We start from the raw sequence: 25,082 nt of genomic DNA on the forward strand, positions 1-25,082 counted from the left end.
CTGCTTGCATGTGTGTGTGTGTGTGTGTGTGTGTGTGTGTGTGTGTTTTACCCCGGTACATGGTTCAAAAGCACAGCCAGCAGCAGCATGGTTTACAGTACAGCCTTTTTTATTGATGTATATAAGGATAAAACTTAGACAGTATATGAATAAATAATGCAAGTACTTTGTGCCATTTCAGATGCTGCGCAATTATTTAAAGCAACTGTCTGCAACAGTGAGTGACAAAAAGCTGCAACTGTTTAGACAAACGGGTAGCAGGGGACTGGTTAAAATGACATGTCTCACTCAATTAACTGATATTCAAGGTTACTGATGTCAACTAGAGAGCAATAGCTGATATATTAAATTGTACACATACCACATATTTTCACTGTTCTGTAACTAGTAAATATTTTCCAGTTTGTATAACAAGTGACTATACTGTATAACTGACAGCATTTTGTTTGAAACGTTTGGTAAAAGTAAGAAATATTCTATAGAACCTAGATTTTCTTGGATTAGTATTTCTGAGCCACCTGGTGGTACCAACCCACCATAAAAAGTGTCCATTCTGCATAAAATGGTAAATTTTATACTATTCTATTCTATTTTAATGTATCTTTATGAAAAAAAGAATAAACCAGCAGGGTATAAGAATATATGTATAATCACCATAATCCCAATATAATGGTTATGGAACTGGGCTCACCTGAATTGCCTCAGTACATATCCAATTGTATGAATGGATACAATGTAAAAAAAGACAATCTGCATTAAAGCACCTGTTGAACCTGTTAAGCCTGAGAAGTCTTAATGGACATTCACTAGCGATCGGGATGTGGTGGAGGCTAAGGCCACATGCAACACTTGCAGGAGTCGCTGTAGACCAGGCCAGCACTGCAAGGCTGGACATGGGTCATCCCGTGGGCACACTGGTAGAAACTACTCGGGTTGTTCTGGTTCGGGTACAGTCCATCAGGCTTTCCAGAACAAAAACCACTACCAGGGGGCACTGTTGTGGTGGTGGTGGTGGTGGTGGTTCTAGTCGTGGTGGCTGGGGTGGCCTTGGTTGTGGTCGTCACTCCAGGTGGAAGGATGGCGGTGGGGGGCAGAGGTGGCAGTTCTAAGAAAAAAATAGAAATGTTATTCTATATTTTACTGTTACCTGCCCAGGAAAAACAGATTGAATTTAGCCTGAGAGCTAATTCTGGGACAGCCAAGTGGCTGCCCAATGTCCCTATAAAATAAATATAAAATAATATAGGCTAGTTTATGACTAGCCGAAGGAGGCAAATTTAGTTGCATCCAGCACATTAAAATGTTAAAATCTTACCAATATTAAGCAGCTTGCGCAGCTGGCTCATAAGAGGGTACACCCCCTTCCCACAGAACTGTCCCGTAAAATCATCCAGATCCAGAGCCCACACAAACGCCCCTCCAATATTCTTCTCTTTCAGGTAGCGGACCTACAGGGAGAGAGGAGAGAGAAGCACAGCTTTTAAAAGACTTGCCAAGGTTTTAACCCTTTTAGGTGTAAGATCACAAAATTATGTGATTGGAATGTTCAATCACCACTGGCAACTGAATGGAATGGAAAGGTAGTTTTAAAAGGTAGAACTTCTTCTGAAAACTGTGATCTTTACTGTGAGCCTCTGCTCTGTACCTAAAAACATTGCATGTTACCTTGGTCTCGTAGCTCTCCGGTGTGTCAAAGCCGACCCACTCATTTGATTTGGTGGCGTATGGAACCTTCTGGTCCTGAATCCACTGTAAACTGGTTCCTTGGAGGAAGGTGCAGATCTAACAGAGAAAGAGAGAAGGATATTTTTAATGTCCAGCACACATTTTGTGTTACTTTCATATGCAATTTTTACTTGCTACAAAGGGGGATTGATTAACAGACTGCACGTAACACAAAATGTGTTGTCCTTAACTGGACATGAAGGCGTGTAAAAAAAATGACACGTTATGTGTTGCATCTGTTTTTGAGAGTGTCCCATTTTCCCAACTTCCAGTTCCTGTCCTGTTTACACCTTGACAGCCAGTGTAGGATAGACTCCCCCTCTGGGTTTCACCTAAGATTCTTCCCATTGGGGAATTTATTGTACAAATGAAAGGTGAATTGAATTGAATGGCTTCTCACCTCATAGTAGGACCAGAAGCCGGCCTCTCTGGTGTAGGTTCCAGCCGACGCTGCACTGTTTGCCGCCGCTCCAACGCTGGTGTCCGTGGTTGTGAGGCGGAATGTTCGGCCGTACGTGGCAAAGCCCATCCTCAGCTTTTCCACTGGAGCGCCCTGGTCCCTCCAGTAAGTCATGGCGTAGTCCTGGGAGAGAGAGGGAGAGAGAGGGTAGAGAGTGAGAGTAAGTCATGGCATAGTCCTGGGAGAGAGAGGGACAGGGAAAGTAAGTCATGCGGTAGTCCTGGGAGAGAGAGAGAGAGTAAGACATGGCGTAGTCCTGGGAGAGAGGGGGAGATGAAGACCACACTACAATAGAATGCCACTTTTATACCCACTTTCTTAGAAGACATCTTGTAAGCTTTGTATGCAGACTGTACGATTCCGTACTATGATGCTAAGCAGAGTGCCTACACTTAATGACTTGCAGTACTGTTAGTGTGGTTCAGAACTCCCTACCGTGTTGAAGTAAATGAGATCTCCCTGGTCATGTGTCCCACGGTACAGGGGGCTGTTGTGTCCGGTGAAGGCCTCCCAGGCACCATGGAAATCGTAGGTCATCACGTTGATAAAGTCCAGGTATCTGAGAGAGATTCAATACCTTCAGATAATGGGTACGACAGGCACTGCACAATGTTCCTCCAAAAATTCACTCCAACTTTAAAATGTGCTCCTTCTTAGATTCTTATGAGGGAACCGTTTCTAACTTATTATTGACCTGTCATCAAACCTGTTACAAAACAGAAGCATACAAGGGCAAGGTTTTAATCTAACTGTGTGTGTACACTGTACATGCTAATAATTTCTGGGGGAGCATCTCAAAACTCCCTGAATAAACTGCACTAGGGATAATAGGAAAAGGGCAGGACCCACAAGCTACGTTCTGTTAGCACCTGCTACAACAGGGAACATCATCAAATCAGGCTCACAAATCCAAATCCAGCCCTGGTTTTCTTCTCTGCCTGCTAATTAACTGAACAATTAGTGCTACTGATTGGCCAGACTTCTTCACACCTGACTCTCAGGTAAAGGGAGGGTGGAAAACCATCAGGTCTTGGCCCTCCAGGACCATAATTTGATGATCCATGTGCTATAAGCTCACCATTTCTGGATGTACAATACCTCACCCAAGTTCCTCTAACCTGTGTCTCTAATGAGCCCAATAATGCACTGGGAAAACGTTATCTGCTGACAGATAACTAGAACTTAATATGGATAGATATTAATTCCATTAGAATTTTTCTCATTTGCTCTTAGACTTACAGGCTGGCGTAATAACCTTGAATGAATAAGAGTCATACAATTGATATAATGTCTCAAAAGTTTTAGTCCAACATTAGTGTTAACATTTCAGTCATATCAAGCCTTCATTAGAACCACAAAGGCTTGGTATAGCTTAAACTTAACACTACTGACAGATCAAACTTTGGAGCATTACAAGTGTGCAAGGCTGATACTTTCATTGTTTCTACTATTTCTGACTGCACCTTGAAGTATTGCATTGGTGTGCATGCGGCTCTTTGGACATGGCATCGTAACCTTCCAAAAACTCACTTGGAGATTTCAGGAATTTCGTAAGCGGCATCGATGGTCCCCTTCCCAGCAGCCACTGCGGCTGTGAGCATCAGTCTTGGGCGGCGCGTTTCTTTCCCCTCTGCCTCGTAGGCTGCTAACAGCTCCTGCAATTCCACACATCGCCAAATGAGGGAGCCACAGAGTACACACAGCAGTCAAAATTATTGTTGATAAGAATCATCTCAGTGAAGCAATTCCTTTACGTAGGGACACAAGAGAAAGTTCAGCCGTCATTCATGCATGTTATCAAGAAATGTAGCAAAAATGTCATGGCATTTTTGGATGGCATGAATGTTTGGTCAAATTAAGTAATTACATGAGGCCATAAGTTACAGAAACAGATATTTGCCCACCTCTGAATTAACTTCTGACCTCAGCAACTGCTCTAGGGACAGTTTTCCCCCGCCAAATCCCAGCCCCAACCATTTACAGAAAAGCTTGGATGCTGATCTGGGATCAGCTGAATTGGGTCAAATGTAACTGGCCCAATTGAGCCGGTGAAGCATCAGGCCTGATGAAAGCTCCCCATACTCTTCCTCACCTGGCACAGCAATGTGAATCTATGCTTGTCCTCCGGGGGGCTCCCTCGAGCTCCGGGGTACTCCCAGTCCAGGTCCAGCCCGTCGAAGCCGTGCGTCCTCAGGAATTTGATGGAGGACCGAATGAACTTCTGTCTGTTGGCTGGTGAGGACACCATGATGGTGAACCTGGGGGGGAGTTCAGAGATCACACATCAGAGAAACACTGGGCAGAGGGGATGGCCCTGCTTTCTGAGTCTTCATTAAGCAGGAAGTGGCTCCCCTCATTTCTTTTTAAGGACATTACATTACATTAGTGGCATTTGGCAGACGCTCTTATCCAGAGCGACATACAACAAAGTGCAAAGTGCATACCCATACCAGGGATAAGTGTGCTGTAAGACCCTAGAGGGAAGTACAATTTTGACTGCTACCTGTACAACAAATTTTTTAATAGTAATGCCGCAACACGCAAAAATAAACTGCTTACCTAGCCAAACAAAACTAGCAAAGGCTAGTACACAAACAAAAAACCCAGGTAGAGACAACAGTTACAGTTTACAGGGAGGTAGGAAGGGACAGAGAGAGGTGCAGCTTGAAGAGGTGTGTCTTCAGTCTGCGCTTGAAGATGGCAAGAGATTCTGCTGTTCTGACCTCCGTGGGGAGTTCGTTCCACCACCGTGGAGGCAGAACAGACAGTAGTCGTGAGTGGGAGGTGGAAGTTTGGAGAGGGGGAGGCGCCTGGCGGCCTCTGGTGGCTGAACGAAGAGGTCTGGCTGGTGTGTAGGGTCTGATGATTTTTTGGAGGTAAGCTGGGGCTGACCCCTTAACTGCTTGGAAGGCTAGCACCAATGTTTTGAATTTGAAGCAAGCTATGACAGGCAGCCAGTGGGAAGAGAAGTAAGCAGGGGGGTGACATGTGCATATCTGGGAAGCTTGAAGACCAGACGAGCTGCTGCATTCTGGATAAGTTGGAGGGGTCTGATGGCCGATGCTGGGAGGCCATCAGACATGAAATCAAATCTCTCTTGTGAACCAAGTCTCAGTCTAAAATAACATGCGTTTGTGTAAAACAATATCTCTGGTGATTTGCAAGGTCTGTAGTTGACCTATTTGGGCATACAGGTATGGAGAACAGGTTCGGGGAGGTACTTACTGAGATGTTCCGAAGTTCCACCCACCCACAGCCAGAAGGGTTTTCAGACTAGGGTTTCTAGAGGAGAGGAACAGGGAAAGACAGTTGGATAGGTTTTCAGACTTCAGCAGTTCACTGACATGAACCTGACAGCATAAAAGGGGAAAATTTAAGGATACGTAGACAAAGAAACAATCATACCATCACAACTATGTTTGACAGGCTGAAGTGTGTGTGTTTGTGTGTGTGTGTGTGTGTGTGTTTGTGTGTGTGCGTACACAGTAATCTTTTTCACAAGCATTCCCCACCAAGGCTACTGGCTACACCAAAGTCAGTTAACTGTCCCAGTTTGTTTTTACATTACTGAAACGGTGTGTACATAGGAACAGCCTGTATTTTCTACACATGCATGCACTCTCGCCAGCTCTCTCCATTTCTCTCTCTCTCATTGTTTTTCCTAGATTAGTAAAGTCATGCCTCAAACGTCCCCAATGGTTTGACTGAATAATTCCCCACAGCCCATGGTAAAGAAAATGAACAGTAGACACACAGTAAATACATGCTCAACATACTTGGTCTTCAGGGCGTTGAAATCTTTGTAGAGGGTCTCGTCATTCCATTCGTAGGTGACCAGCTCGTTCGCGTAGTTGATGACGGAGAAAGCGTAGATAAGGTGGGTGCACAAGAAGGGGTCCACGTTTGCTGGCATGTACTTCCCTGTCCCTGGTCTGTACTGGGACCAGTTGGTGAAGTAACAGATCATGTCCATAGCCGAGCCTAGAAAGGAGGAGCACTCCTGGTCATTTCACTGAACAAAATTCTGGGACAGTCAAATTTTAGATAAATTAAATATAAGAACAAAATACTGCAACTCACCCATCTGGCACATCACCAGGCAAAGGCCTAAAAGAGGAAAATGCAGAGATATTCAGACCAAGAAGAAAATATCAGAATAAAGATGTACATTTTCTTGTTGAAGGGGAGGATTTGTTGTTAGAGCCTTACCTGCAAGGAGAGTAAGCTTGGCCATGATGAGGTCACTTCTTCACAGCGGAGCGCTGCTGCTTTTGTATCTGACAGAAAGAGGAAATGGGAGTTATCCTGACTCACTCCTGGTCCCACCCTCCTCCTACTCTGACCTGTCCTGGCTTAAAAAAAAGGAAAAAAAATACAAAAGCACATGCTTGCATGCGATTAACAGACTGAGAATAAGTCAGATCCAGGGAGGAACCTGCCAAGTACACAGAGAGCACTGGTCACATGCACGAGGTCGACTGGCAAAAACATTCATTTGTCTAAAGATACTAGTCTATCATCCATGAGTGGGAATGTTTTTTTTCTCGTTTTTTTTCTTTGTTTATATGAAATAATACCCATGGTTCTAGAATGTTCTTGCAAGCCTTTTCTTCCTTGAGTAGAGGTATGGTTATATTATGTCGTCATCCACACTGGATGATCAGTGGCTGATGTAACAGGAACTTGTTCAAAGCCTCACCAAAATTCAGATAAACTAAACTCAGTCATCCTCTTACCCTGGGTCCTTCGGTTTCAGAGACCAACAGCCGACTGCTCCGTTCAGCTTTATAACATTCCACTCATTGAACTCTATTTCGAAATCCCCCAGCCAACTAAATTGATCCCTGATGGAAGTAAGCCAGCCAACTCTTAACTTAAGTCTTAATCACAGCTGATATATTTGATATATTTGTTACATATATGCATATGGCTGAAAAACTGATCCAGGCTCAGGGAGGTGAGAAGTATTTAACCTTTAATTTTTAGTAGTGTTTATGCTGCTTCTTATTTCCCAATCAAAATTGATTGATTGATTGATTGATTGATTAAACTTATTTTAACAGGGAAATCACTATGACATGCCCAAACAATGAGACACTTTTAAACAAAAATGCGGTCATTGTAAGTGCACTTTCTTTTTTTTTTTTTTTTGGGTTTGACAAAAAAGGGATATCGGAATCGGGGGTGGGATCAGGAGGGAAAAGGAATTGCAAATGGCATCTACCACAAGCACATCCACAAGGACATGGAATAAATACAGGCAGATAAAATGTCTAATGGTGGTTTTTGGCTCTCCGGTATCGCCCAACTCTCACCCTGTCGTTCCCTCTCCTTCTTGGGATGTCTCCTGATCTGTGTGCGATATGTTTCATTATTTCTTCTCCGCAGTTAATGATAACTTTACGAAATTCGAGATAGTGAAAACTTCCTATAATCCTTCTCGGTTCCGGATGCACGAGTTAGTCTGTCTCCAGGTAGTACCCCGACAGAGCCTTTGCAGCAAGGTGGGTGGATTACAGTTGGGGAACACAGTCGAAAACTTAAGCAACCAGTGCATGAACAACCCATTGACGTTTCCTTTAGGTTCTCCCCCGTCAGCAACACACCGGCTGTGAAACCTGTTCAAAAAACTCTGGTGATTGGCGACTCTATTTTAATAAACGTGAATTTAGTGACACCAGCGACTATAGTACAATGTATTCCTGGGGCTAGGACGACCGACATCGAGGCAAATTTCAAAGTGCTGGCTGTGGGTAATCGTAAATTTTAGAAAATTGTTACTCATGTGGGCGCTAACGTTGTCCAATTGAAGCAATCGGAGATCACCAAAGATCATTTTAAATGAGTGTGTGATCTCGCAAAACCGATATGTAGGTCAGTTATTTGCTCTGGTCCCATCCCCTCTCAGCGTCGTGATGAAATCTACAGCAGATTAACATCACTAACATCACTGGTTGTCTGTTTGGTGCCCTGCAAATGGTGTTGGCTTCATAGACAATTGGAATAGCTTTTGGGGGAGGCCTGGTCTTTTGAGAAGAGATGGTATTCACCCCTCCTGAGAGGGTGCTGATCTTCTTTCTAGAAATGTATTGTATAGTCTCAGAAATTCAATTTCTTGACACACCAGAGCCAAGGCCAGGCAGGAGACCTTCTGTCTTCTGATTAATATCAGATCATTAGCTCCTAAAACAACTTTTGTAAAAAAATAAATTACCAATCATCAAATTGAAATCCAATGTTTCACTGAAACTTCGCTTAAAACTGATGAATATATTGCCCTAAATGAATCCAACCCTCCCGGTTACAGTTATACTCACGTTCCCCGTCTGACAGGTCATGGAGGAGGTGTTGCTGCTGTCTTTTATTCCAATCTCCACGCTACTTTGAAATCTGGCTTCAAACTTTTTTGAAGTGCTTGTTCTCTGTTTTGGTCTTAACCATGATACTCTCGATCTGGTCTTAACTATGACACAGAAATAGCAAATATAGCAGTCATGCCTAAAAATCCTGTGTTATCAGACCATTATTTAATTTATTTTCAAATTTCACAAGTTTGTCATGTGTCACCAGATCCTACTTTCTACTTTAGCCGTAAGCTTTCCTCCAGGACTGGAAATGCTTTTATTAATGAGCTCCCAGACTCGTTTGTGCACTGTGGGGATTTCCTTGGCTCCAGTCAAAATGCATACACAACTAGGATTAACTCAATTGATCAGTGACTGACAACATAAAAAACATACTTTGCAGAACCCTGGATACTATTGCACCTCTTAATAAGAGAAAAGTTCGCCATATGAAATTAGCACCTTGGTACAATGACCATACTCGTGCTCTCAAGCAAGCTTCACGCCAACTTGGACACAAATGGCGCTCTACGAAATTGCAGGTATTCCTCCATGCCTGGAAAGACAGCCTACTAACGTATAAACATGCCCTCTCCACAGCACATTCATCATATTTATCTACCTTAATTGATGAAAATAGAAACAATCCTAGGCACCTGTTTAAAACTGTTGCCAGATTGACTAAGAATCATGTTGATCCCTGTGTCTCAATATCGTTTCGTAGCAATGATTTCATGAATTTCTTTGATGACAAAATTATAAAAATCAGGGACAAGATTCAAAGTTCTTCTGCCACCCCTCCTATAGAGTCTGTCCTTCCTCTCAACACATAGATGCAAAATCCTCAGAACGACCGGTGGCCTATCTGAACTCTTTTACTCCAATAGAGGTCATTGAATTTAATACCATAGTTAATTCTTCAAAATCTTCTACTTGTCTTCTAGACCCTATCCCAACTACTACCAGTAATTGGAGCGCCACTCCTACATATTGGGGTGACATGGCTCAGGCAGTAAGAGCAGTCGTCTGGCAGTCGGAGGGTTGCCGGTTCGATCCCCCGCCTGAGCTGTGTCAAAGTGTCCCTGAGCAAGACACCTAACCCCCAAATGCTCCTGATGAGCTGGTTGACGCCTTGCATGGCAGCCAATCGCCGTTGGTGTTCCTGACATCCCTGGACCTCATCTCTGCTTCAACTTTATAATTGGACATTTATGTACTTGTATTAATCTGGTTTTCTGTTTTAAACCATGCTTTCTACAACCAGCGGCTGATGGGTTCCCCTACTGAGTCATGTTCTGCTCAAGGTTTCTTCGTGTTGGCAGGGAGTTCTTCCTTGCTACTGTTGCCCTAGGCGTACTCTTGGGGGCTGGTTTCTCTGTAAAGTTGCTTTGTGACAAAGGCGCTTTGTAAAAAGCGCAATACAAATAGAAATTGATAGATTGATTCATCTACCTTCTTTTCAAAGAAGGAGACAGAGTCATCAGGTGTGAGTGATGAGGGAGGTGGGGGGGAGGGGGAGCGAGAGGAGAGGAAAAGTTTGATAACAGTTTGCAAGGATTAGTGGCGGCTGCGTTAATTTTTGAGCGAAAGAAGGAAGATTTAGCTGGAGAGACAGATGAATAGAAAGATGATAGGAGGGCATGGAAGGCTAGAACTATATCACTGGGGAGACAGGACCTTTTCCATTTTCGCTCCGCTGCCCACAGTTTGGTTCGGACAGCTCGTAGAGCATCAGAAAGCCAAGGACTGGGGGGGAGGCTTGGGCTAATTTGGTGGTGAGTCAACGGAAGATGAGAGAGAGGACATGAGGGTTGTAGCAGCATAGTCGGGAGACAGTCGGGAGAAAGACTCTGCGGATGGTAGGGACGAGAGGATTGCAGACGAGAGGGTGGAGGGAGACAGGTGGCCTAGGTTGCGCCGACAGGTGACAGTGGATAGAGATGGATGGGTGTTAGAGGAGAGTGGAAGAGAAAAAGAGATGAAGGAGTGGTCAGATATATGGAGTGGTGTTAAAGAGAGGTTGGTGGTTTGCAGCTCCTTGTGAGGACCAGGTCAAGAAGGTTGCCTGCTTTGTGGGTGGGAGGATAAAGTGTGAGTGTAAGGTCAAAAGACGAAAGGAGGGAGAGAAAGGTAGACTGTGTGGACTCTGAGTTCAGGTTGAAGTCACCCAGGAGGATCAGGGGAGTGCCATTGTCTGGTGAGGAGCTTAGGAGGATGTCCATCTCATCCAAGAAGCTCCTCAGAGGACCCGGGTGGGGATAAACAACAATAGTAAAGAGTTTGCATGGGAAACTAACAGAAACCACATGAAATTCAAGAGAGGTCCTTTCGTGCTCCTTTCCTGTGGAACAAATTGCCTGCTCATGTTCAGGGTGCAGACACTATCACCTTATTTAAAGCTAGGCTAAAAACATACCTCTTTAGTCTGTCCTGTAGTTGAGGGGCAGGAGTGGGTGGCTGGCATGAGCTATAGAGTCTCTGGTGGACTTGGCGGTCAGTGCTGTCAGTGGATCATTGTTGGTAGTACTGTGTTAAGCATAACCAGTCATGGCCTGGTGGTGACTGTCTCAAGCCTGCCCTCATGGCTATGTTGGCCACTGCCTCTGTTTCCCTTAGCTATGCTGCTATAGCCTTATTCTGCCGGGGGACACCTCTCTCTCCTGCTCTGATTGACCAATTACCATCTGGACCCCCTAACAACGTTACTTTCTTCTTCTCCCCGCTCTGGGCACCTGCATGGAGCGCTAGCCCAACTTTTCCTGTATACCCCCTCCTGGCCTGGAGCTCCAGCTGGTTTTCTGTTTAAAACCATTCTTTCTACAAACCGGTGTCAACTAGCGACAGATGGGTTCCCCTACTGAGTCAGATCCTGCTCAAAGTTTCTTCCTGTTGGCAGGGAGTTTTTCCTTGCCACTGTTGTCCTTGGGGACTGCTTTCTCTGTAAAGCTGCTTTGTGACAAAGCTCCTTTGTAAAAAGCGCAATACAAATAGAAATTTATAGATTGATTCATCTACCTCCTTTTCAAAGTAGGAGACAGAGTCATCAGGTGTGAGTGATGAGTGAGGTGGGGGGGGGAGCGAGAAGAGAGGAGAAGGTTAAAAACAGTTTGCAAGGATTAGTGGCGGCTGCATTAATTTTAGAGTGAAAGAAGGACGATTTAGCTCGAGAGACAGGAGTAGAAAGATGATAGGAGTGCATGGAAGGAAGCTATATCACTGGAGAGACAGGACCTTTTCCATTTTATCTCCGCTGCCCACAGTTTGGTTTGGACAGCTTGTAGAGCATCAGAAAGCCAAGGACTGGGGGGAGGCCCAGGCTAATTTGGTGGTGAGGGGACACAGAGAGTCAAAGGAAGATGAGAGAGAGGACATGAGAGTTGTAGCAGCATAGTTGGGAGACAGTCGAGAGAAAGACTCTGCGGATGGTAGGGAGGAGAGGATTGCAGACGAGAGGGTGGAGGGAGACAGGTGGCATAGGTTGGGCCGACAGGTGAGAGTGGATGGTGGGAGAGTGGGGCGACGTGGCTCAGGCCGTAAGAGCAGTTGTCTGGCAGTCAGAGGGTTGCTGGTTTGATCCCCCGCCCCCTGTGTCGAAGTGTCCATGAGCAAGACACCTAACCCCCAAATGATCCTGACGAGCTGGTTGACGCCTTGCATGGCAGCCAATCGCCGTTGGTGTGTGAGTGTGTGTATGAATGGGTGAATGAGAAGTATCAATTGTACAGCGCTTTGGATAAAGGCGCTATATAAATGCCAACCATTTACCATTTACCAGGGTATTAGAGGAGAGTGGAAGAGGACCAGGTCAAGAAGGTTGTCTGCTTTGTGGGTGGGAGGGTAAAGTGTGAGGGTAAGGTTAAAAGAAGAAAGGAGGGAGAGGAAGGTAGACTGAATTCAGGTTGAAGTCACCCAGGAGGATCAGGGGAGTGCCATTGTCTGGTGAGGAGCTAAGGAGGATGTCCATCTCATCCAAGAAGCTCCCCAGAGGACCCGGGGGGCGATAAACAACAATAGTAAAGAGTTTGCATGGGAAACTAACAGAAACTGCATTAAATTCAAAAGAGGAGAAGGATGAGGAGAAGACACTAGCTCTCCATGAGGATGAGATTAGGAGACCTGTGCTGCCTCCTCTGCCAGTGGTCCGGGGTGTGTGGGAAAAAGAGTAGGCAGAGCAAAGGGCAGCCGTGTTCTCTTGTGAAGAAGAAGTCTTGCTGCAGAAGAAATTTGGGGCCATGACAAGATTTGGAATGTCAGAAGATGCAACGTTGATTGATTGATTGATTGATTGATTGATTGAGACAAAACAATTTGGGGGGTTGGAGGGTGGAGCTTTCGTGGATACTACTATATATTTCCCCCTTTATATTTCGTAGAATTAAAAAAAGAAATAAATCCAATTAACTCCAGGCAAAAAATGGCACTTTTTGACTCTAAGGGCAAAAGGGCAGGGGCTCAAGCCCCCCTTGGGACCTATCTGTGCACGTGCCTGTTGAAAGCAGGTGCTTCCACAAAGACAGCAACATCCCATCATTCAGTTCATAAAAAATGTTCAAGATCTCTTTCGGTGTAAAAAAAAAACAAAAACAAGTAAAGCTGCTCAGAATATCATTTCCATTCCAGAATATAATTTTTTCTTCACTCTTCCAGAGTTATTCAGGGACAAAGTGATTTGGTTATAGACTTCATCAGGTGATAAGCTCAAGCCCACGGGCAAAACTTTGTCTGCCAAATCGCTTTCATAGAGCACACAGGTGGCTTTAATCATTATTGGATCTCTTTCTGTGCCATGGCGAGAGGATGAGATCCTGTGACCTTGAAAGAGGGGTGGATGTTTTTGGATGGATGATGTAGCATTTTTGGAAGGAGCTTCAGTGACTAAGAGTCCTCAGCTTGCTGTTGTTTCATGAGAAACGTCACGTAAAGTGATGTTGGCATTGAAATCTGATTGGTGAGTTGTTGGGATAAGCAGATGAATCAGCTGACCGCAAATGTCAATCTGGAGCATGAGTAAACTCCAGGAGGGTATATCACAAAGCAGGATTACTGAATTAGCTGGGTGAGTTCACCCAGTAAATCCCGGAACAGCTGTTTTTTCTTCAGTCTGTGATCCAGTTTTGGAAGGGTTCTAGGTTTTGCTCTGTGAACTTATCCAGCTAATACAGTAATCCTGCTTTGTGATACACCCCTCAGAACTTTAGAGAGATACTATAGATCAGCGCTACTCAACTCCACGTCCTGCAAGGTGTCTGCAGGCATTTGCTGCAACTGTGCACTTCACCACCTGATTTCATGAATTACCCAATCAGGTATAATAATGAGTGAAATCAGGTGGTGTAGTGCATGGTACGAGCAAATACCTGCAGACACTAGGGCCTGCAGGACGTTGAGTTGAGTAACGCTGCTATGTATTGTGCTACCTTGATTTTGGCAGTTACCTGTGTCATTTCATACTTATTTTTTAGACTTATTAGGTTTTCTGCTGCTGTAGCCTATCCACTTAGAGGTTTGACACGTTGTGTGTTCAGAGATACAGGTCTACCTAATAAAGTGGCTGGATTTGTGTATCATGTATATTTGTAAATTTTATAGTAATATACACTCAGTGACCACTTTATTAGGTAGACAGGTACGTCAGCTTGCAAGTATTTAATTAGCCAATCATGTGGCAGCAACTAAATGCATAAAAGCATGCAGACGTGGTCAAGAGGTTTAGACCAAATGTCAGAATGGGGAAGAAATGTGATATAAGTGACTTTGACCATGGAAAGATTGTTGGTGCCAGACAGGGTGGTTTGAGTCAAAAACTGCTGATCTCCTGGGATTTACAACAGTCTCTACAGTTTGCAGAGAATGGTGCAAAAAAACAAAAAAACATGCAATAAGCTGGCAAAAATGTGTTGTTAATGAGAGAGGTCAGAGGAGAAGGGCCAGACTGGTCAAAGCTGACAGGAAGGTGACAGTGACACAAATAACCACGTATTCCAACAGAAGAGCATCTCTGAACACACAATGTGTCAAACCTCTAATTGGATAGGCTACAGCAGTAGAAGACCAATAACTTAAAATAACATCATCGAATAAATACCTCCTGCGATGGACTGGCGACCTGTCCAGGGTGTATTCCTGCCTTTCGCCCAATGTATGCTGGGATAGGCTCCAGCCCCCCTGCGACCCTGATCAGGATAAGTGGGTTCAGATAATGGATGGATGGATGGAATAAATACCTAGTGTATATCTGTGTGTGTGTGTGTGTGTGTGTGTGTGTGTGTGTGTGTGTACAAGTGTCAGTTTTTCTTTGTTTTTACCATCATGCATAATTCATAATTTAGCTAAAAAAGATAAAACAAAAATTGTTCCCGCTTTCTATTTATTGGTTTATTCATTTATTCCTTTTTGCTTTTATGTTATTTACAGATTGGGGCTTAGAACCAGTGAATCAGATTCAAGAACAAACAAAAAGATACAAACATAATGGATAACTCCTAGGCAATGAATGAAAACAAAACCCCCACAAAAAAACCCCCCAACCATTTCCTCTCTCCACACGCAACAGAAATACAGGAGGAAACGATCATTTAACACCGTCTTCAGCTTTCCATTCCATTTAACCTTTTTTCTTTAGTTTTTTGTTCCTTTTTAAGTCCTCTTCATTCTTTCTTCCCCTCCCTTTTCATTCTAGGAGGAGCACAACATGAGCCAGACCATGATGTACAGAGAAAACTGAATGATGGACAGCCATGTCTATCGTTCTTCCATCCCCCAGTGTAAGGAGACTGTCGTAATGTCACCTTACTGGTAGAAAACAAGATCTCCACCAATCACAGAGTACATTTGTAACAACAAACAGAGCAAGGCGGACGCTGATCGGCTATACTTCTGGCAGCCAATACTTGTGGATCCCCTTGGGGATTATCGAGAAATAGCCAGAAAATAGCTTGTTATTTCTTTTTCTGTTCATTTTAGTGGGAGCCGGGGGGATTATTTCCAATCGCAGCACTTGCAGCTGTCATTGAAGACGAGGCCAGGGTGGCACTTCTGTACGTAGGTGTTGCCATTGAAGCACTGGTAGAAGGCGTTGGGATCCTGATCGCTGGCGTACAGGCCGTCGTGTCTGTTGCCACAGAACCCATCTCCGGGTGCGTCGGGAGGGGTGGGAGCAGTGGTTTTGGTGGTGGGGGCAATGGTGGTAGTGGTGGTGGGGGCAATGGTGGTGGTAGTTATGGGTCCTCCAGTGGGCTTGATTGTCGGAGGCAGGGGGGGCAATTCTGTAGATAAGAAAATCTAGTATTCACACAGTTCCATAACCTTGGCAATAACCACCTCAACACATCTAGACATGAACCCCTTTAACAACAACTCAATGTAGGCTTGAGTTTGTTGATATTATGAGGGTAATAGGTAAGGTATGTTGGAGTTTACCTATATTGAGCAGGGTACGCAGGTAGTTCATCAGAGGGTAATGTTCTCCACCACAGTACTGTCCAGAAAAGTCATCAAGGTCCAGTGCCCAAACAAAGGCCCCACCAAACTTTTTGTCCTTTAGGTAGCGGACCTAAGACAAATAAGTTTGCCATTACAGTATTGTATGCGTGTGTCTTTGTGTGAATTTCTTGTTTATTATGTATAACAGATCTAAGGTGTATTAAATGAAACCTTTCAAACACATATTATGCTGTGCCACAGAGGCAAGTGGATAGTGGCAATCTACTCCAATTTACTCCAGTCAGTCACTGGAGGGGAAAGACCCGCTGGGTCTTTGTGGTTTTTGGTGCTATCTTCCATATACACACATGTTTAAACTGCCACCATTTTATTGTTTGTATTTACTAGATTTAGGCCTATATGAAAAAGTATATGAAAGTATCAATGGAGTATAAAGTTGACGATAGATACCTTCATCTCGTAGCTCTCTTTGCTGTCATAGCCAACCCACTCATTTCCTTTAACAGCATAGGGAACCTTCTGATCTGTAAGCCACTGAACTGTAGCTCCATGGAGGAAATTACAGATCTGAAAAATAATACAAAACATTCAAACAACATTAATCAATTAAACAACAAATCATCAATACAGAAAGTTCTAGTGTGTACTAAGTGTACTAAGCTTTTTTGTGGTGAAAAGCTGTTAAGATTGTTATTTGGGCATTGGCTGGGGGGAAATGTGTGGATAGTAGGATAGGAATAGTATAAGGATAGGATAGTAAATCCAAAAAGATGTAGATCCGCAGGTGAATCTTAAAAGTTAAATGTATGAAATATCAATGTATTGTGCTGAAAGGTGGATGATATTTGAATGGCATTGTGTGTGTGTTTCAGGTGCCCCTGGGAGGGAGGGAGGGAGTGGGAGGTTCTGATTACAATGGCAGTGCAGTTTTGGGCCTACCCCTCCTCACCTCGTAGTAGGACCAGAATCCGGCCTCCCTGGTGTAGGGTCCGGCAGGGGCCGCCCCACTGGCCGGGGCGCCCACCACGTGATCGGCGGAGACGAGGCGGAACGTGCGGCCATACGTGGCAAAGCCCATCAGGAGCTTGTCCTCCGGAGCGCCCTGGTCCCTCCAGTACCGCATAGCAAAGTCCTGATGGGGGGAGAGAGGGACAGAGAGAAAGACTTTGAGTCTATACAGTACATCCATTCTTTATTTGTTAATCTCAAAGCAAGACTTAGTGTTTGCCCTATTATGAAACCAATTGGATCTTTCCACTCATATTGTCTCTTTGCTTGTGCTCTCAGTTTACGATGAACCGCGTGAAAGTTAACTCCGTGGATATCAGGAGAGCATGACAGAGAGCAGGCACAAAGTCTTAATATGAATACTAAGAGCTCAGAAACCCTGGCATGGTGAAGCAGTTTTCCACCTGTTTCTTACTGCGCAGTATTTCATCATGCTTAGCATTGCATTACAGTAAACAACAGCGTAATCCTTTCAACTAACAGGGCTAAATGCCAGTAATCATGTAGATTACAACATAGTCCTTGTCATGTACACAGAGCAGACAGCATTACATAACCAGGCTGAAGGCAGTGCTCAAATCAAGAGAAATCAATATGTGTTAAACAGTGATCCTTTACAGTAGATACAGGGTCTGTAAAACTAACAGTGAACAATAGCATTGTCACACATTACTGTTTTTACACACAGCCAAACAAGGATCCAGTGTTCATTTGCTTTATAGTAATAATGAGTCAGCCTGTCAGCAATGAAATCCATTGATAGTCAAATATTTGTCTCACGAGAGGCTTCACATTTACACGCACGCTGGACTGACTTCGTGAACCACTTGGGAACATTTCGCTCACCGTGTTGAAGTGGATGTGCTCGCCCTCATCGACAGAGCTGCCGTACAGGGGGCTGTTGTGTCCGGTGAAGCTGTCCCAGGCCCCGTGGAAGTCATAGGTCATGACGTTGATGAAGTCCAAGTGTCTGAGGGAACCACGGTAGTTTGATTGACATTGCACATCATCAGCAGTCATGTTTTATTTACCAACTTCGTCATAAGCGGAGGTTGCAATAACTGGTGAGCATGAGTGGCATAATGACTTCCTTGACTGCCATTGGCACAACTCTGGTCAACAATGTGTACTATGTTGGAATCCTCATGTTGAGAAACGCCAATAACAGATTACAAAGGCAATCAAAAGCCAAGAATCAAGACTAGATACTGAATGCTTTCTTATACTTGCACTAAAGAAGAGATTGAATACACATGACTAATCATAAGAAATAGCTTAGAAGCTACCTGTCCAATCATTTTCGGTCTCATAAAATGGGGGGGTCTATATTTAAAAAGGGATGTAATTCCTAAACAGATCACTCGGTGTGGATGTCAAAGCCCTGAAATTAAAGGTGACAGTCTTACCCTCATATTCATTGTTTAATTTCAAATATATATAGGCTGGAGTACAGAGCCAAAAGAACAGAATCTGTACCACTGTCCAAATACTTACGGACAGCACTGTATGCTCTCCTCTGAAATACCAGCTGGGGCTTATGTCTATACCTTTCCTCAGATACTAGAAGGTGTGCCGTGTGTGAAGCAGGACTCACTGCGACATTTCGGCGATTTCGTAACCACCATCGATGTTCCCCTTGCCTGCAGCCACTGCTGCTGAGAGCAGCAGCCTTGGGCGGCCGGTGTCTCGCCCCTCATTCACAAATGCCTCCATTAGTTCCTGCATCCCAGGACACGAGAGCACAATTTAACAATTACATACAATATCTAGACACAATTAATTATTTGTGTAACACATAGACATTTCAGATATATTGGTGAGCCAGGCTCTAGGGCCAGCTCCCTCAACCCAAATCCCAGCTCCAACCATTCTACTGAGCTGTACACTGATATACACTCTCATACTCTTTGATTCTATAGAAGAACCCTATCTAGATAAAGGGTGCTTTGTCAGGAAAAATGCTTCTTTATCAGCAAGTGTTCACACGTCACAGCTATGGTACGGATTTGCAGAAATAAGGATTCCTCTGTGGAGACAAGCTAAGGATTCATGTTTTTCTGAGAGTGTAGAATCAGTTGCGCTGGGATGTAATGTACTTGGTCCCATTGAGTCAGGGAACTGGTGAAGGCTCATATCTGATGAAGGCCTTCCCTAGTTTTCCTCACCTTGCACAGCAATGTGAATCTCTGCTTGTCCTCCGGGGGGCTCCCTCGAGCTCCGGGGTACTCCCAGTCCAGGTCCAGCCCGTCGAAGCCGTGCGTCCTCAGGAATTTGATGGAGGACTGAATGAACCTCTGTCTGTTGGCTGGTGAGGACACCATGATGGTGAACCTGGAGTCAATTCGGGAGTATGTCAGATCGGATCAGGCCAGTGACAAAACATAATCATTTAAAAGCTGCCTAAAATAGCCACCCAGTGGTCCCCTCACCTCCCCCAAACATGTGGCATCTTTAATGAAGACCCAGTCCAAGTTGCAGGACTGTCACTGTCAAAGGCACTAATACTATAATAAATGCTACATTTCCATTTTTTGTTATGATCTGTTGTTTTATGACAGTGTGGAATGACGCCACTCACTGGCTTGTTCCAAAGTTCCATCCACCAACAGCCAGCAGTGTCTGCAGCTGAGGGTTTCTGTATCAGAACAAAGGACAGGAAAAATACTGTTCACTTATCTGAGGGTATACAGCATACATACTGTGCACAAATAGATAGGTAGACTGGTTGACAGTAGAACAACATATTTGGCGAGCTCAAATGAAAGAGATTTTTACATTTAGTGGTCATTGTTTATTTTCTACTTTGTACGGGCTAACAGCATTGCAATCTCACTAAATGGAATATATAGTCCATGTGTATTTCATTTAACTGAAAGCTTCACAAATGTTGAAATGTTTGGAGCCGTAATATGCTATTAATCACTGGCTAGCACGAACCAATCAAAAGACTGTGTTCCACAGCAAGAACAGTATGATTGGCCCAATATGTTGGTAATACACAATGGCTCTGTTCATTGTGCAGGTCAGGAAGCCTTCACTGGTTTTTCCACAGGATCTCAGAACCAACCTGTCTTTCAGGCCATTGAAAGACTTGTAGAGGGTCTCGTCGTTCCACTCGTAGGTGACCAGCTCGTTGGCGTAGTTGATGATGGAGAAAGCGTAGATCAGGTGGGTGCACAAGAAGGGGTCCACGTTGGCGGGCAGGTATCGTCCTGTTCCGGGTCTGTACTGGGACCAGTTGGTGAAGTAACACACCATCTTGGTGGAAGACACTGCAGAACAGAGACCATGAGGTGTCAAACATTCATTCAAAACATTCACCAGATCAGAGCCACAGACCTATTCACAGAGGTCTACTGCAATTTAATTGGCTTCTTAATGATTTTTTATTTTATTTTTATGATTGTTTTTTTATTTTGATTTTGATTTTCCCGGATGATAATAATAATAAACTCACCCTATACCCCCTTAGTGGGGTCACAGTATAACTTGCTAACAGTAATGCAGGTGCTTCCACCACCTTTAACAACTGATTTAGTCAAGTAAAGGAGAATGAAAGAAACACCAACCAATCATAGAAGGGGAAATCTTTATGACAAAAAATGAATTAGCCTGCATCGACCACTTGAAGTGAGTTCAGCTGAACCACATCACACCACGTCACTAGAGCACAGCAATTTCAGATACAGTAGTTGCCATATTTGGCTTTGCTTAATTTAAAATGAATACACACAGCATACATACAAGGGCTAACAATTTAGATTGTACCCTCGCTTTGCATGCAGAATAGTATATTAGAGAGAGGGACAAAACTATTCCTGTCGGAACAAGCTTTTCCAAACAAGCCAATTAAATTTACTTCACTTTGAGTTATAAATAATTGTTCATATATACACATACAGTAAACACAGAGAGAGAATGCTCACCTGCACTAAGGCACATCAGCAGGCCCAAGCCTGAACAAAAAGACAAAGAGGATTTTTAGATTCACAAAAACAGGAATGTCCATTACAAGTAATGTACATTACATCAAACCAACTACTCATTCACTTACTCAAGGCGAGGATTATGTGATACACTACCACAAATGTACTCGTAATCTTCATAAGACCAGTTTCATGACTTTGATAGCATGTCATCACTTCCCAACTCTCTAAGAAATGCTAATTAAGTTACATAAAAGTAATTGAAAGTGAGTATATAATTCCACTGTTTGTGAACATTCCACAAGTTTGTGAAAATGTTGTGAAATGCTTTCAGTTATGAAAATGTTCAGTACCATCTGGCAGTTTGGAGAGGATGAGGGTCTATGCTTCCTATGATTTTTTTCTATGTTGTATAAAGGCGCTATATAAATGCCAACCATTTACCATTTCTATGTTCTATTGGCAAAAATAGGATGGGGCAGGAGTTTGATGGTTTTACCTGTGAGTAATGCTAGCCTAGCCATGGTTTCTGCAGGAGGCTTTGGCCTTGTTTGCTTGGTTCAGAGGATCGGGGTTTTGGATGCCTGTGCACAAATGCAAAACCACTGAATCAATGAAGTTAGCTCCATAAAGTGTTTACAAACCCCAAAGCTTCGAATTCTAACTGTAAGCAAAAATAAAATGGCTGTAGATGTCATTTATTACATCCAAGCAGAAATGAAAAAAAAAAAGATTATGCAGTTTCAATGATCCGACATGAACGCAAATGTTTATAATGCCTAATAAAGCGCAATAAATCTAGGGAAAGAACAATATTAATGGTCAGCGATAAAGGCAGCGACCTGCAGTGCTCACCTGGCTCAGTCCAAATCTGGAGAGATGCGGAGAGATGGCACGGCTCCCAGTTATTTAAAGAGCCCAGATAAAGGGTTCAACGGTCATACACCTGCTCGAGGGAAGGAAAATTCCCATCTTCTTCGCCATATCTGCACTACTTATTGCTCATATTAGCCTGTAAATGGGAAGACAGTGAATCAGCGATGCGTTTATCTTTATTGTTACATAAAGAGGCAGGAATGTGGGGTGGTAACTGTGGGGTGAGGGACAGCAATCACATTCCTGTGATATTTAGTTGAACATGTTGAAATTGGGTCATTGGGCTGAAACTTTGCACTCCTTGCCTCAGGCCTTGTAAATCTACATGAAGATCGGTAATATGATGAATTAATCAATGAATTAATTGATTAATAATGTATCTCTTCAAACTGCTACAAGATTTGGACATTTCATGGATTCATCAAGGATATTTCTACCAACTCAGGGAACATTTATTTTTTGTAAAATTATAACTTCATCTATAATCATCACATAGCTTAAATAAAAAAAACTGTTTCCATTAGTCATATACCATCATGTTATTCACAATAACATGCTGGTATATGACTAATGTACAGTATACTTGTATGAGTGTCACAAGAGAGGATATGGAGATATGGATCATATGATGTGAACACAAGTCTCATGGCCATGAAATAAACAATCCTATACTATTCCACATGCTGGTTGTAGCCACAATTACTTATATTACATTACATTACTTTATTGGCATTTGGCAGATGCTCTTATCCAGAGCGACAAACAGTTGATTAGACTAAGCAGGAGACAATCTTCCCCTGGAGCAATGCAGGGTTAAGGGCCTTGCTCAAGGGCTGTGCGGATCTTATTGTGGCTACACCGGGAATCAAACCACCAACCTTGCAGGTCCTAGTCATGTCCCTTAACCACTACGCTACAGGCCGCCCTGCAAAAACTTTTGTCTAAAACTTTCACTCAGGTAATGGATAATCCAAGAAAGCATTGTTGAAAACAAGATTGAGGCACTAAACACCCACATTCATATCTTTATTCATATCATAGTACAGTCATTTTAATGAGCTTTTATCATAAGAATTTATCATAATCTAAGCCTTCTCAATGTGTTTATATGAATTATATATTTGAACCTAATGATTTAATGAGACCAGGTGAGTCCTGAAATTGCAAAAAATATGCCATTTCATTTTTTTAAATGGGAAAAGCCCACGTAAACCACCACATAAACACGCCTTATGTAAGATCGGCAAGCTTACATAATGAAAGAGCCATGTACTGTATACTTGATCTCCTGTACTGTACGATAAGATTTCGGGGTTGGGGGAATTCCATATCTTCCATAACCCGAACCACAATGGGCGGGTTTTGCTCTGAATTCTATGCATCTGCAAATTGCTGCTTGAGAACAGACATTGTGTTCACTTTTTTTGCACTACAGAGAAACAGAAATCAGTCACATGGCGATATGCGGTGACTTTCACTTCTTTTATTAGAGAAGGAAATAAATACACAAATATAGGTTAGAATATACCTAGGACAGAATCCTGTCTAAAACAGGATATCATACAGCCACTATAGATCCACCATGTACATATTTAGTACAAGATGCAATGTGTTATAATTATCCAAATATTAGTACGGATGTATAACGCGGTTTTGTTGTATCTTAAAGTTATGCTTATTTATGGAACAGAAAGCCAGTATACGATTCCCTTCTGTCGTTGTGTGACTCTGAAGGTAGTGATAATGAGCAGCATGTGATTTTATTTTATTTCAGTTTACCTTAAACCAGTTGACTGGTTTAAGGCATCTCCCCCAGGACAGGGGATCTGAAGAAGCCTCACTATGCTTGTGTTGCTTAATCTAGAGCAGCACATCCCCACCATGAGAGAGCTCAGATGAGATGGGTCACAAGATACAGTAAACACAAACTATCTGTGTCAGTGCTAGGAGCTGCTGGTCTACAGAAGCTGGTGTACAGTTGCTTTTGCATTATTACGGGAACAGACGTGACTTATTTAATACTTATATAATACACTGCAAAAACCAAAAAATAACAAGTATTTTAGTCTTATATGGACACTTAATATGTTATTTCTTTTATTTTTTGGCCAAAAAAACCCCATGAAAATATTGCCAAATATTACAAATTTCACTTGAAAAGCAAATCTCATCTCAAGCTTTGCCAATGGAATAAGACCGTAATCTTAAATTGTATTACAAGACCAAAATTCTGGTTAAGACCAAATGAGGGCATACGTGTATCTCTGAGATATTCCTTTGTATTGACTTATAGGTGTTAAAGAGCACTGATATTGTTTCCTTTTTGTTCTTGGCATTGAGGCCAGAGCAGGAAGCTCCACGTGTCATGTCATGTTTTATTGTATTGGTTATGTTATTGTCAGGTCAACTATTATCTTAGTCTTGTCGTGTCACGTAATATAGTTTATTGTCATAGTTTTGCAAACTTGTTATGTCACAATTTATGTTTCATGTTATGTTGTACTGTTCATTGATTAGCATATACTTTTTAGTGTCTTTCTGCAACTCTTGCATTCCTGCTTTCTCTCTCTCCCTTTCTGTCACTCACACCCTAATTGTTTCAATTGTCTTCTTACTAATCTATTAACTTTAGATCAGGATTGGGTAATACTAAAATTCTAACCATGTGTTCATGTTACCTTACGTTTCTTGTGCATGTCATTTACTAATTTACTAACTCTAGGGCAGGATAGGTTTATTACTAATGATCACTAATTACCTCGTTAACTTGTCAATCCTCCACACGTGATTTCCATTCTCATGCTCCTCTCCAGCTAATTGTCTGCACTGGACTTTATTACACCCCTGTTTCTGAGTCATGCATTTTGGGTCCAACCCCCCACGCATCATACCACGTTGAGTCAAAGTTGAGTGGGTGTGGATTACAACATCTGAAATCATGTTGTGGTCATGAGGGGAAAAAAACAGACTTCTCAAAACAGCACTAGAAAAAATCAGTAGTCTCTCCAACAACAATGTTATGGTGAAAGGACTGACAACACTTCCCCGGCCAGTGTTGGGTAAGCTGTTGGGTAAGATGCCCAGAAAATGTGCCTTTTTCATTGTTGGCCATTACTGGCACAGCTGCCAGTACAAGTAGATTAATTGGTTAATTGGTCTGATCTAGAATTCTCCCTGCATGTGTGTGTGACACATCTGTCAGTCTCTCACATACATACAGCAAGATTAGTACTCTGTTATCTCTGTTACCCTGGGGGATTGTGGGACACACTGCTCACGTTTGGGCACACTTTCATTCAA

At 43.1% G+C, this 25,082-nt stretch overlaps 2 protein-coding genes across 2 annotated transcripts; both read right to left on the bottom strand.

Moving 5' to 3' along the window:
* Nucleotides 1-661: 661 nt before the first annotated feature.
* Nucleotides 662-6,500, bottom strand: LOC133138379 (acidic mammalian chitinase-like). Its single transcript, XM_061257087.1, has 11 exons — nucleotides 6,395-6,500; nucleotides 6,266-6,292; nucleotides 5,962-6,166; nucleotides 5,411-5,467; nucleotides 4,278-4,443; nucleotides 3,716-3,840; nucleotides 2,621-2,744; nucleotides 2,126-2,308; nucleotides 1,666-1,782; nucleotides 1,316-1,448; nucleotides 662-1,105 (listed from the first exon to the last, which is right to left on the bottom strand). Exons 1-11 carry the CDS (start codon nucleotides 6,417-6,419, stop codon nucleotides 831-833), a joined length of 1,437 nt encoding a protein of 478 aa, XP_061113071.1. The 5' UTR covers nucleotides 6,420-6,500; the 3' UTR covers nucleotides 662-830.
* An 8,389-nt stretch (nucleotides 6,501-14,889) lies between these two features.
* LOC133138500 (acidic mammalian chitinase-like) lies at nucleotides 14,890-20,244 on the bottom strand. The gene is made up of 8 exons (XM_061257312.1): nucleotides 20,048-20,244; nucleotides 19,146-19,311; nucleotides 18,575-18,699; nucleotides 17,827-17,950; nucleotides 16,922-17,104; nucleotides 16,423-16,539; nucleotides 15,949-16,081; nucleotides 14,890-15,794 (listed from the first exon to the last, which is right to left on the bottom strand). The coding sequence occupies exons 1-8, from the start codon at nucleotides 20,236-20,238 to the stop codon at nucleotides 15,508-15,510; spliced, it is 1,326 nt and encodes a 441-aa protein (XP_061113296.1). The 5' UTR covers nucleotides 20,239-20,244; the 3' UTR covers nucleotides 14,890-15,507.
* Between the last annotated feature and the right edge of the window lie 4,838 nt (nucleotides 20,245-25,082).

This window comes from Conger conger, chromosome 10, assembly GCF_963514075.1.
Source record: "Conger conger chromosome 10, fConCon1.1, whole genome shotgun sequence".
Classification (NCBI taxonomy): Eukaryota; Metazoa; Chordata; class Actinopteri; order Anguilliformes; family Congridae; genus Conger; species Conger conger.

Bases quoted from the DNA above. Each gene is read 5' to 3' on its own strand.
- LOC133138500 (XM_061257312.1), bottom strand. From the start codon at position 20,238: ATGGTGTGTTACTTCACCAACTGGTCCCAGTACAGACCCGGAACAGGA. The intron at 17,951-18,574 runs GTGAGTCCTGCT...TGGTTCCCTCAG, and splicing joins GAAATCGCCGAAATGTCGCA to ACACTTGGACTTCATCAACG. The intron at 17,105-17,826 runs GTGAGCGAAATG...TCCCCCCATCAG, and splicing joins AGCACATCCACTTCAACACG to GACTTTGCTATGCGGTACTG.
- LOC133138379 (XM_061257087.1), bottom strand. From the start codon at position 6,419: ATGGCCAAGCTTACTCTCCTTGCAG. The intron at 5,468-5,961 runs GTATGTTGAGCA...CCTCTCCTCTAG, and splicing joins TTCAACGCCCTGAAGACCAA to AAACCCTAGTCTGAAAACCC. The intron at 3,841-4,277 runs GTGAGGAAGAGT...GTGGAATTGCAG, and splicing joins GATTCACATTGCTGTGCCAG to GAGCTGTTAGCAGCCTACGA.